Here is a 12,273-nt window from a genome sequence, read left to right as displayed (position 1 = left end):
AAATCTGATAGGAGAGGAAGGGCAGAAGGCAAGTGTGAATGCTTTTCTCCCCCAGTTCAGAAAAACAATAACATGAGAAACATTCTAGCTGACAATGATTCTCAACCCCGAACAGCTACCATTAGGAAAGTCAGAAGGGATGCTGGGATATGAAGAGTGCTACACAACCACCTTACCAATTTATTATTTTACATGTCACATCCATTTGCCTTAATATATATGAGCATGCCTACACACATAAGGGTGCTTGTCAGCTCCTTCATCTGGGTATCACAGAGAGTTAATGCGCAGCCACATAAAAACCTATTGTATTTGTATTGTGCCCTACTTTGAATTTCTCAGTGGGTCTCTTCATTTCCCTGTGAGATGATTTAGTTATATCCAAAAGCATATTGTGAATGATGAGAACGTGTTGAGGAAGAATTCATCTTATTACTAACCTAACTCCTGGAAATATCCACCTGGTCCTAAAACTGCCCCACTTGATTAAGTCCTCACTAGCAATGGACTCTAGAACCAAGACAAAGCAAGATTCCATGAGCCGCACACCATTCACTCCCTGTACGATGTGAAAAATTTTGACTTGTCAGGGTAAACAAAGAGTAGTCGATGGCAGGGAGTGACCATTTTAATATTGGACAGTTCACTCTTATTTGATTTGGAGACTGACTTAATTTACAGAAAGGAGCTAGTAGGCACTCAAAAGGCATTGGAGGTGTGAGGAATTGGACAGATATCACATATCAAAACAGATAGATATCACACAGCATGAAGAAGTTTGGCCTTCATGGCTTCATGTGCTAAATTCAAACTCTAGGTACCTCAGGTACCTCAGAAATACCGAGGTTACTAAGAAAATGTGCTTACCATACATGTATGCTGTTGTGCTGTTTTTGTTGTTGTTGTTGTTTGTTTTTTGTTTTTTGTTTTTTTGGCCTGGCTGTTCCTAATTGCAAACTTCCTTCAGGTGGCTGTTCTCTAGGAGGGCCAGCCCTATCACCAGACCGTGTTCTGCAGGCAAGATCCAAAGGGTTTTTGTCTTAAAGACAATATCTGAATATTATACAAAAGCATACTAAGGAGACCAATTCTAAGCTTGCAAGAATAACCTCTTGTTATGGGCAAAACAGTTCCTATGTCTTCACTTCCATGAGCTACACGCGATATTCTACAATGGGATCAGCTAAGGAAATTACTGTATATAATTCATGTTTACCCACCCACCTGGAACACCGCAGGAGCAATCCATGAGACATAAAGGTGATTCTCAATCATTTAAGTGATCCTCAAGTAATCAGGAGGTAGCTTGCCACCCCGTAAAGTACAGGCTTCCCTTATGAACAGTTGGGCAGAGCCCATCACCACACATGGGGGGAAGATGGACATGGCTCGAGGCCCCAGTACCAATACATCCATTCCATGACTGCTGAGGGAGTTTGATGGGGCTTCCCAGATTACATCCTAAGATGTTCAAGTCTTGGATCCAAAATGCCATCATGCTTCCATGTGAAACTTTACCAGCTGTCTGTAGGCATTCAAATCTTCTCTAGTTATATCTTATATGATGTAGATACTGCATAAACAGTTACTATAGTTTATTATTCAGTAGGAAGAAAAAGAAAAGAAGAAGGCATGTTGAGTGTGAATGCAGCTTATTTTTCAGATTTCTTCTCTGTCTCTCTCTTTCTTTTCTTTTCTTTTTCCTCTTCTCTTCTTCTCTTCTCTTCTCTTCTCTTCTCTTCTCTTCTCTTCTCTTCTCTTCTCTTCTCTTCTCTTCCCTTCCCTTCCCTTCCCTTCCCTTCCCTTCCCTTCCCTTCCCTTCCCTTCCCTTCCCTTCCCTCCCCTCCCCTCCCCTCCCCTCCCCTCCCCTCCCCTCCCCTTTTCTTTCTTTCTTTCTTTCTTTCTTTCTTTCTTTCTTTCTTTCTTTCTTTCCTTCCTTCCTTCCTTCCTTCCTTCTTTCTTTCTTTCTTTCTTTCTTTCTTTCTTTCTTTCTTTCTCTCTTTCTCTATTTCTTCTGTTTAGAATATTGGTCAACTAATGCAGGTGTGTAAGCCACAGGTACGGGCACTGTCTGGACACTCTTACAGACTATTGATTGAAAATGATTTAATTTTGTTTGATTTACGAAGGTCTCAAATAACTTACTATTATAAACTCATTGCTTGTGTTGGTGGGCTAATCTTGAGATTTGTAAATTGGGGGAGCATTTTTGCAATGGGTCTCAGTAGATGGCTGTACTGGGGTGGCAATATAGAACAGAACATGCCACTAACTTTGCTTCAAGAGAGCTGAGCTGTTTTGATGGTGTTTAGAAGAAGTGCTTTCCCAGTGCTCTCTGGGTTGAGAAAAACGAGTGAACAAAATAACCGACAAATCTGCTATCGCAGTGAAGAATGGCAGGCAAGAGGCCCAGCAACAAATCTCTAAGCTTTATCCAAGCTAGTAGTTGTTGACAGATAAATTAACAAAAGTGGAGTATGTTGATTATTCATCTTTATTGAGACCACATAGTAAAGCAAAGTTTTCTGTTCTTGTACTTATATCAGTGGAATGAAAGGTGACTGATGGTCAAAAAACAAGCAAGGAAGCAAAGTGCTGCTTTAGAAACAGAAATGCAATTGGAGTCCACATCAGAACTTCCTTTAGCCTTGGAAACAGAAGCAAAAGCACAGTGGTGTGTCCCAGCATCCCTGGAGTATATTCTCTTTTCTCTTTAAGTCATACTGTCAATGCTGGGGTTTCCATCCTGTGATGCCTATGGCTTCTGCTGGGTTGGAGGCATCTTGAATTCTTCTCAGGGCTACTGAGTGTCAACTACTAGCAGAAGACATGTGTGTAGCAAGGGTGAGACTTGATCTGGAACTGTGACAGCACATCCTTTTCAGTATTACAGCCAAGGTCGATGCGACCGTGACTATTGAGGACTGAGTGAGTGGGGAACAGATGGTGAGAAATTTGGAGGCCTGGTGGTGAACTTATTGATGCTGAATAAAATTTCTGGATAAATTATTTTTACCCCCTTACACATCACTCAAATTGACAAAATATATGTATACAAGCCTCTATTTCTTCCCTCCCTCCCTCCCTCCTTCCCTCCCTCCCTCCCTTCATCTCTCCTTCCTTTCTTCTTTCCTTCCATCTTTGTTCATTTTCTCCTCTATGATGTATGCATATGCATGTGAATATATGAGTTTGCACTGGGTGATTATACACATACATGTGCCACACATGAACCCAGAGATCACAGTCCAATGTTAGGTGCATCTTCTCAAATTGTTCTCTAGTATTTCTACCAGGGTTTCTCACTGACCCTGAAGCTCAGCACATTCACTGATTTGCCAGCAAGCCGGAAGGCTCCTCCTGTTTCCACCTCCCTAGTGCTCGGATGGTGCACATCCTGCCCAGCTTGCACATGGCTGATGAGATCCAAGCTCTGCTCCTCATGTTTGTGGAGCAGCTGCTTCACTGACCAAGCTACCTCCCCAGAACCCATTTTTTTCTTTAGTTTTTTTCTTCTTCCTTCCCTTCCCAAGTTTGTCTTAAGCATCTGTACACAACATGATATGTTTAATAAGACATAATCCCATAAATAAAATCAACAGATTCCATGCTGCCCATTCCTCCCAGTTACACCATTTGCTTGGGTATATATGTAACAGGGGTTGGCCTGTTTTTTTCCCCCTCTTTCTAATTATTACTGTCTAAGCTTCCATTTGATAATTTTCTCATTAACTTTTTAGGAACAGAAAGTCAGCAGGAACTTATTTCTTGAATTACTTCTTCTAACCTTCTACAAAACGATAATTACAAAAAGAGAGAGAGAGGCCTAGAAGACTTGTAAGAAATTAAGCTTATAAAGTAGCTAAAACGATCCCTTCATGCTGGTGTTGATTTCAAAATTAACATTTGGTTCATGTGCTTCTAAAATAATCACTGACCCTTACCTTGTGGACTTTCCACAGGAAATGAATACAGCAGAAATTACTTTGACCCACTGACGGAGGAGGAAATAAACTCAAGGCAGTGCCGGATGGAGGTCAGCAGACAGGGTGAGCTAGAATTAAGTATGTAATTTTTGTGTCAGAATATTCTCTTCCATTCATGAAAATGAGGTGGCAAAGATCACGCGTGCGGTTCCAGTTTCTTTCGCAGCTTAGGATTTAAATGGTAGGTGTCAGCCGCGCACCACGTGATGGGCGGAAGATGAGGAGGTGAGCTCTCAAGGACAGCCAGCCTGTGGGATGGAAGATGCAGGATCGGATTTCATCTGCTGCTTTGTGCATGGTGTCATTCTGAGACTGTTGCGATGTGTCCCGGGGACAGCGGCACTTTGCAAATGCTTCTATGCTCTTGGAATTTAAAAGGAGCATTCTGCAGTCAAGCATGGCCAGCCAGCACACTGTCTGTCCTCTTCAGTTCCTGCAGCCAGTGCAGGAAATGCTCACTGAGCTGGCAAGCAAGAAAGCACAGAGACACTTCAATGACTCCTTTTGCTGCGGGGTTCTTCAAGATTAATTTCTTAGTGTAACAAATAACATCATTTTATTTCACCATCCTTTCTCTTCAATTTGTACTCATCCTTTCCTATGCCCACATAGTGTGAAATATGTGATATTTTGTCTTTCTCTGTACTATTTTTTTGTTCTCCCCTTTAAAATTGTTTGGTTTTCATCGTAGTCTCCTCCTACCTTTCCTCTGGCCCCTCTGTGTATGTGTGTCTGTCTGTGTCTGTTTGTCTGTGTGAGTATATGTGTGTATCTGTGTCTCTATGTGTATGTATTTGTGTGTATGAGTGTGTATATATATGTGTGTATACATGTATGTATGTCTGTGTGTATGAGTGTGTATGCATGTGTGTACACATGTGTGTATATGTGTGTGTGTGTATGTGTGTGTGTACATGTGTGTCTCTGTGTGTATATATGTGTGTGTGTATGTGTGTGTGTATGAATGTGTGTGTATGAGTGTGTATATGTGTTTTCACTGTGCTGATAATTTTTTGTCAGCTTGACACAATCTAGAGTCACCTGGAGAAGGAATATCAGTTGAGGATTTGCTTCTATCAGATTGGCCTATGGGCATGTCTATGGAGAAATTTCTTGATTAATAATTGACATGAGAGGGTCCAGTCCACAGTGGGCAGTGCCACCCTGGACAGGGAGGACTTTTTGGGTTAAAAACTCAAGCTGGATAAGCCATAGGAACAGGCCAGTAAGCAGGGTTCCACCATGGCCTCCACTTCAGTTTGTGCTCCGGGTTCTGGTTTTGGTTCTTCTCAAAGATGGATGGTGATGTGAAGATGTAATCCAGGTAAACCCTTTCCCGCTCAGGTTGACTTTGGTCAATGATTTATCGCAGCAACAGAAAGTGAATCATCCTAGGATAGCAAAAACTCTTCTCAAGGATAAAAGAACCTCTGGTGGAATCACCATGCCTGACCTAAAGCTGTACTACAGAGCAATTGTGATAAAAACTGCATGGTACTGGTATAGAGACAGACAAGTAGACCAATGGAACAGAATTGAAGACCCAGAGATGAGCCAACACACCTATGGTCACTTGATCTTCGACAACGGAGCTAAAACCATCCAGTGGAAAAAAGACAGCATTTTCAACAAATGGTGCTGGCACAACTGGCAGTTATGTAGAAGAATGCGAATTGATCCATTCCTATCTCCTTGTACTAAGGTCAAATCTAAGTGGATTAAGGAGCTCCACATAAAATCAGAGACACTGAAGCTTATAGAGGAGAAACTAGGGAAAAGCCTCGAAGATATGGGTACAGGGGAAAAATTCCTGAAAAGAATAGCAATGGCTTGTGCTGTAAGATCGAGAATCGATAAATGGGACCTCATAAAGTTGCAAAGCTTCTGGAAGGCAAAAGACACCGTCAATAAGACAAAAAGACCACCAACAGATTGGGAAAGGATCTTTACCTATCCTAAATCAGGTAGGGGACTAATATCCAACATATATAAAGAACTCAATAAGGTGGACTCCAGAAAATCAAATAACCCCATTAAAAAATGGGGCTCAGAGCTGAACAAAGAATTCTCACATGAGGAATACCGAATGGCAGAGAAGCACCTGAAAAAATGTTCAACATCCTTAATCATCAGGGAAATGCAAACCAAAACAACCCTGAGATTCCACCTTACACCAGTCAGAATGGCTAAGATCAAAAATTCAGGTGACAGCAGATGCTGGCGAGGATGTGGAGAAAGAGGAACACTCCTCCATTGTTGGTGGGATTGCAAGCTTGTACAACCACTCTGGAAATCAGTCTGGCGGTTCCTCAGAAAATTGGACATAGTACTACCGGAGGATCCCGCAATACCTCTTCTGGGCATATAACCAGAAGATGTTCCAACCGGTAAGAAGGACACATGCTCCACTATGTTCATAGCATCCTTATTTATAATAGCCATAAGCTGGAAAGAACCCAGATGCCCCTCAACAGAGGAATGGATATAGAAAATGTGGTACATTTACACAATGGAGTACTACTCAGCTATTAAAAAGAATGAATTTATGAAATTCCTAGGCAAATGGATGGACCTGGAGGGCATCATCCTGAGTGAGGTAACACAATCACAAAGGTACTCAAACAATATGTACTCATTGATAAGTGGATATTAGCCCAGAAACTTAGGATACCCAAGATATAAGATACAATTTGCTAAAAGCATGAAACTCAAGAAGAACAAAGACAAAAATGTGGACACTTTGCCCCTTCTTAAAATTGGGAACAAAACACCCATGGAAGGAGTTACAGAGACAAAGTTTGGAGCTGTGACGAAACAATGGACCATCTAGAGACTGCCATATCCAGGGATCCATCCCATAATCAGCTTCCAAATGCTGACACCATTGCATACACTAGCAAGATTTTGCTGAAAGGACCCAGATATAGCTGTCTCTTGTGAGACTATGCCGGGGCCTAGCAAACACAGAAGTGGATGCTCACAGTTAGCTATTGGATGGATCACAGGGCCCCCAATGGAGGAGCTAGAGAAAGTACCCAAGGAGCTAAAGGGATCTGCAACTCTATAGGTGGAACAACATTATGAACTAACCAGTACCCCAGAGCTCTTGACTCTAGCTACATATGTATCAAAAGATGGCCTAGTCGGCCATCACTGAAAAGAGAGGCCCATTGGACAAGCAAACTTTATATGCCCCAGTACAGGGGAAGGCCAGGGCCAAAAAGTGGGAGTGGGTGGGTAGGGGAGTGGAGGAGAGGGTATGGGGGACTTTTGGGATAACATTGGAAATGTAAATGAGGAAAATACCTAATTAAATATATATATATATGAAAAGAAAGCGAATCATCACCCTCCCCAGCCAGCAAGAGAGGTACATTACTCTGGAGAGGGAGCATGGGCTATGTGTCTTTCAGAGGCTGGCTTATTTTGCTTATCAAAGTGATCTTTAATTCTATTCATTTTTGTAAGTTTGAATCTGGTTGTGGTTATATAAACATAAATAATATAAATGTAAAATTGTTCCCTATGTCCTTACCACTGGGAAGATGGTTTACAAAATACTCTAGTGTTTATGAAGGGTTGTGTGAGATAATGACAGTCAATGCTCTTCCTTAGAGTCAGGCTCAATCTAGAACACATAAACTACAACTGTGTACTGGATTTTAAGTGTGTATGTCTTAGTGGAAGCCTGGGCTAAATTCTTATACATCACAAGGTTCAAATACAAAGCAAAGGTGATTTGACCAAACATTTCTCAGTGAAGTGATTCATCTTTCATGATGCAGAAACCACTGATGCCATCAAAACACACTATGTCAAGAGGACTGAGAATCAGAGACAGTTTTTCACCTGTCCCTCAAGAGTCAGTGTGCTGAGCTAGAAGAACATGCAACAGCTCGTCTCATTGAAAATGTCACAACGAAACCACTTACAAAACTGAACTATAAAATCTCAATCTGTTAATTTCCTAAATACACCTGAGAGGTCAGGGTACATCCCAGTGACTGCTAGGGAGACAAGTTGGCTGAGTTGCTAGTTTAAGTTTGTCTTTCAGCCCTTAGAGAGCACAACAGAAACCTTGGGAGGTGAGGATCTTCTAGCTAGGAAGTATGTCTCCATATGCTATGCTAGATGAACAGACTGTACGCAGGTAAGTTCTGAAAAGCAAGATGTTGGCCAGAAGAGTGATTAGGTTCAGAAGTGTCTCAGACTTTGATCATTTTTTTTTCAGATTATGGGATGTTTACATATGTGTTATGGAATATGCTGGGAATGAAATCCAAGTATAAACTATTATTTATTCTGTACATGTATCCTAATATCTGGGAGAAAATTTATACAATGATTTTGTGCATAGGTTTCATGCCCAAGGCTTCTGTGCATGTATTATTGTGTCAACACCTGACAGTTCTGGATTTTTAGTACATTTAGGAATTTACATGTTCAGGTTGGGGATGTTCAACCTTAATTATCCCCTTCTCTTCTGGGCTAATATTGCCCAGCCCCTGTGGCTGATCTGGAGTCTGTATCTTAGAGCAGACGGGCCATTCTGTATCTACCATATGAGTTACTTTCTTCGTTGCTATGACAGTTACATGACAAAAACAGCTAAGGAAGGCTTTGTTATGCTCACAGTTTGAGGGTCCAGTCCACAATGCGGAGGAAGTCACAGCATCCCTCGAGGCAGCTGCTGCTGTTGCACCTGCAGTCAGGAAGCATCAACAGATGAATGTCTTTCACTGCCCAGCTTTCTTCCTCCTTACATTAAGTCCAAGGTCCTAAGCCAATGGAAAGGTAATATCAACAGTTTGGGTGGGTCTTCCTGCCAAAATCAGAACAATCAAGAAACATCCGTTATCAACAATACCCAGAAGTTTGTCTCTTAGGTAATTCTCAGCCACAGGAGCCCAAAGGCAATGGTTACAGTATCAGCTTGCTTTACCATTCCTGCTCCATCCTGGAATCATGGGTCACATTATCTCCATTCTTAGTCACTTAACTTTGCCCAACATGAGTGACTGACCTGGGGTCCGTATTTTGTGAACACGACAATCCTAAATTTTACAGCCCATATGGCATCAATTAGGGAAATGTTCCTGGAGGCTCTGTGTGAGAAAGGTCTCTGCGTCTTGTGTGGTTAGTGCATCCTTACCATCTTCATCTCATAACAAAAGTTGTGATCTGTATTTGCTATAAAAGTCAATGAGCAATATGTAATCTTGAACTGACTGCATATGTATGCATATGTATGCATATGATATCGTGTGTGTGTGTGTGTGTGTGTGTGTGTGTGTGTGTGTGTGTACTTGTGTGCATGCGTACCTGCAAGTGTGTTGAGGAAAATGGTGGAGAACAATGTATTTAATTGCAGAAGCTTGCAATTATCTCTCATGTGGGCTGACAGTCTGTAAAAACAGATGAGCATTTCTACGAAGTTCAGGTAGGAGATGATGTCATAGTCAAGTTCTACCTTGGCAGAGCAGCAGGCTGGAATCTGAAGGATGATTTCTATGTTGGGTGTTACAGAGAACATTCCTCTGAGAAAGCTTGGCCTTTCCTTGAAGGCTTCACCCAATTGGTCCACCATATTTTGTTAAGCCATTTGGTTTCCTTGGAGTTTGAATGTTAGCCTCTCATCAAAGTGGACTGTTAAGTATCAAAGGAAAATAAAAATACCTTCACAGAAACAAATCTGGCTAAGGAAGTGCATACCAGAGCCAAGCTGACACTTAAGATGAACTGTCCCAGGTTATAGTTAATCATTCCATTACTATGACACCTTATAGGGTACTGAAATCAGTGGATTTGACATGCTTAGGTGTCAAACTTTAGCTCCTATTTTCATTTCCTTGTTTTTTCTTGTCATTCTCTAAGTTATTAGATGCATACTAGCTGCCATAATTATTTGTTCCATGGCTTTCTTTTCTACGTGCACTTAGATGGTCTTAGGACCTGGCATCGTTCTTGACTCAAAGGTGAAGCTCACTGTCTATTTACTGACACGAAATACATCTTTATGAAAGTAAAGATTAATGAAAGCTCACATACTCTGTCCTCCCTGCATGCCCACCGTGTGTCAGAGAATTACTAAGCACTGAACAAGTCATACAACTAAAAAGAAAGCATCCTTTGCTGAGTGTGCCCTGCAAAGCTAGCAGGATGCTTGGTTACCATGTTACTCTCACAACATTCTTTCTTCACGGGCAAGGGCATTGAGTTGTTGAATTGTATGTAAGAAACTGCTCCCCAAATGTGCAGAGCTGGGATTTAGATGTAGACGTTGCTCTTACCCAGCCTGTGCCATGCTGTGTGCCTTCTGAAGATAAAGATTCTATAGCAATCTCAAAGGGGTACTAAGTACATTGGCGTGGAATTCCTCATCTCTACATCGGATAGAGCTCACTGTTAACTTCCACATAAGATTTTTTATGAGCTATATATAAGCTTTATATGTTTTGTTACTGTCCCACTAAGAGTTATAAAGCACCAGGCAATACTTGTCTGAAAGGCGTGCTTCCCTAACAGGCAATCTACAAAGTAGACTGCCTCCCTCAGCTGTGGTCTGTGTTAGCTCACGGCGAGGAAAGAAAATTTGTAGGTCGCCTGATACTTGATCAAGCCATCTGGAGTGTACAAGGAGCAGGAGCTGCTAACTTCGTAGGTCTTCCTATGTCATTCTCTCAAACACTTCAGCGACTCCCTCAGACTTAGCATTCCGAGTCCCCTGTCATAGTCCACATTGGATTGCTTTTCTAATACTGGTCTGCAAAGAATCTCAGGAATAGACAGAAAGGGGGAGGTCTAGAAATAGCCTGGAGAAGGAGAATTCCAGAAGGGTCTTCTAGAATAAGTCACTTCAGAAGTGTCCCACTCATGGACAGGGGATTGATATGTAGCAAAATCAGAAAGGACGAATTAAAAACAACACAATAAAAATTTCACATAGTTTGTCCTTAGAAGACTGTCCATGTGGACTATGTGTGTGCTCTTCTATTTCTGTGATGAGGGGAAAGACATCCATCTAGATGACACTTAAACGTCCTTTTAAGATTTTTAATGTCCCAAATCCATATGAACATCTAAGTAGCACATGCTACCTTTGGATTTTCCTTTGTAGTGCCTATAGATATGCAGTACATCCTATTCACTTTGTAGTGCCTATAGATATGCAGTGCATCCTATTCACTTTGGCCACACTGTTGTTATCTTCAGTCCAAACTTAAAGGTGACCATATGTATATGTATGTGTATAATGTATACACACATATATGTACATATATGATATTTATACTATCCTATATATGTCTGTCCTGTCCTGTCTATCTATCTATCTATCTATCTATCTATCTATCTATCTATCTATCTATCTATCTATCTATCAAATGGCCAAGGCATGGAAAAGTCTTACACTTTCCAGTATTTTCCTAAGATTTGAAGATGGAAGTGTATTTTCTGTTTACAGTGTATATTACATTAGCTAGATAGAGTATGCTGTAGAGGTTCCTGTTTTCAGATGGCCTAGAGCTAAAGTGTGAGTGCCATTTACATAAACGTGGGCATTTCTGTACAAACAAGGTGGGCCAGATAAAGTGCTTCTGTGTGTGCAGAGATCAGGGGGAAGTGAGCCAAGGTCGCTTTGCCTTTCCTACCTGCAGTCACATAACAAACTGGATTAGTACCATAACCAGTGCAAAATAAGATCCTCAAAACAGGATACAACATTTAACACATGGGCAAAACCCATATGACTGTCTCAGGTTTTGCTCAGGTAAAAGGAAAGACGACAAACAATACTTTGTCACGTTGAAGGATCACAGGAGAAACAAAAGAGGTGGTGATTTAATGTTTAATTTGTTAAGACTCCCATCTTCCCAGTATGTAAGAAATAAGTTATTGGATTGTGGATAACCAAATCCTCTTATTCCATATAAGAAAGAAATGGAGTCATAGTTTTCTGTACCTAGTCAATGTTAAAACAATGAAGGTGAATGAGATTCCACATGCTCTTGTGGTCAACAGATGGAAGGTCAAAGGTGGAGACACTGGATCAGGAATCACCCAGACGTTCCACTGAGAGCCTGGATACCTGCAAAGAGGATGAGGAAGATGCTCCTGGGTACACTGAGGACTCTGAGAGGCAAGCTCAGAGAGGCGCTGTTCTGCTTGCAGGTTCTTCATCAGGACAGGTCAGCAATGGAAACATTTCTAAACCTTTTGATGATCTGCTATTAAAATGACAAGTTCAAATGTCAGCCCTACATGTTCACTGGCGTTGCTTCCCAGCACA

General features: G+C 41.4%; 1 protein-coding gene across 1 annotated transcript in view; it reads left to right on the top strand.

Annotated features, from left to right (window-relative positions):
* Ofcc1 (orofacial cleft 1 candidate 1) overlaps positions 1 to 12,273 on the top strand; it is a 286,130-nt gene that overhangs the window by 20,402 nt on the left and 253,455 nt on the right. The window contains exons 4-5 of the mRNA NM_172143.2: positions 3,963 to 4,049; positions 12,006 to 12,172. Of these exons, the coding sequence (NP_742155.2) occupies positions 3,963 to 4,049; positions 12,006 to 12,172 (254 nt within the window). The remainder of the gene's footprint in view (positions 1 to 3,962; positions 4,050 to 12,005; positions 12,173 to 12,273) is intronic.

This window comes from Mus musculus, chromosome 13, assembly GCF_000001635.26.
Source record: "Mus musculus strain C57BL/6J chromosome 13, GRCm38.p6 C57BL/6J".
Classification (NCBI taxonomy): domain Eukaryota; kingdom Metazoa; phylum Chordata; class Mammalia; order Rodentia; family Muridae; genus Mus; species Mus musculus.
Note: the sequence above shows the minus strand (reverse complement) of the source record. Positions and strands in the feature narration are given on the sequence as shown.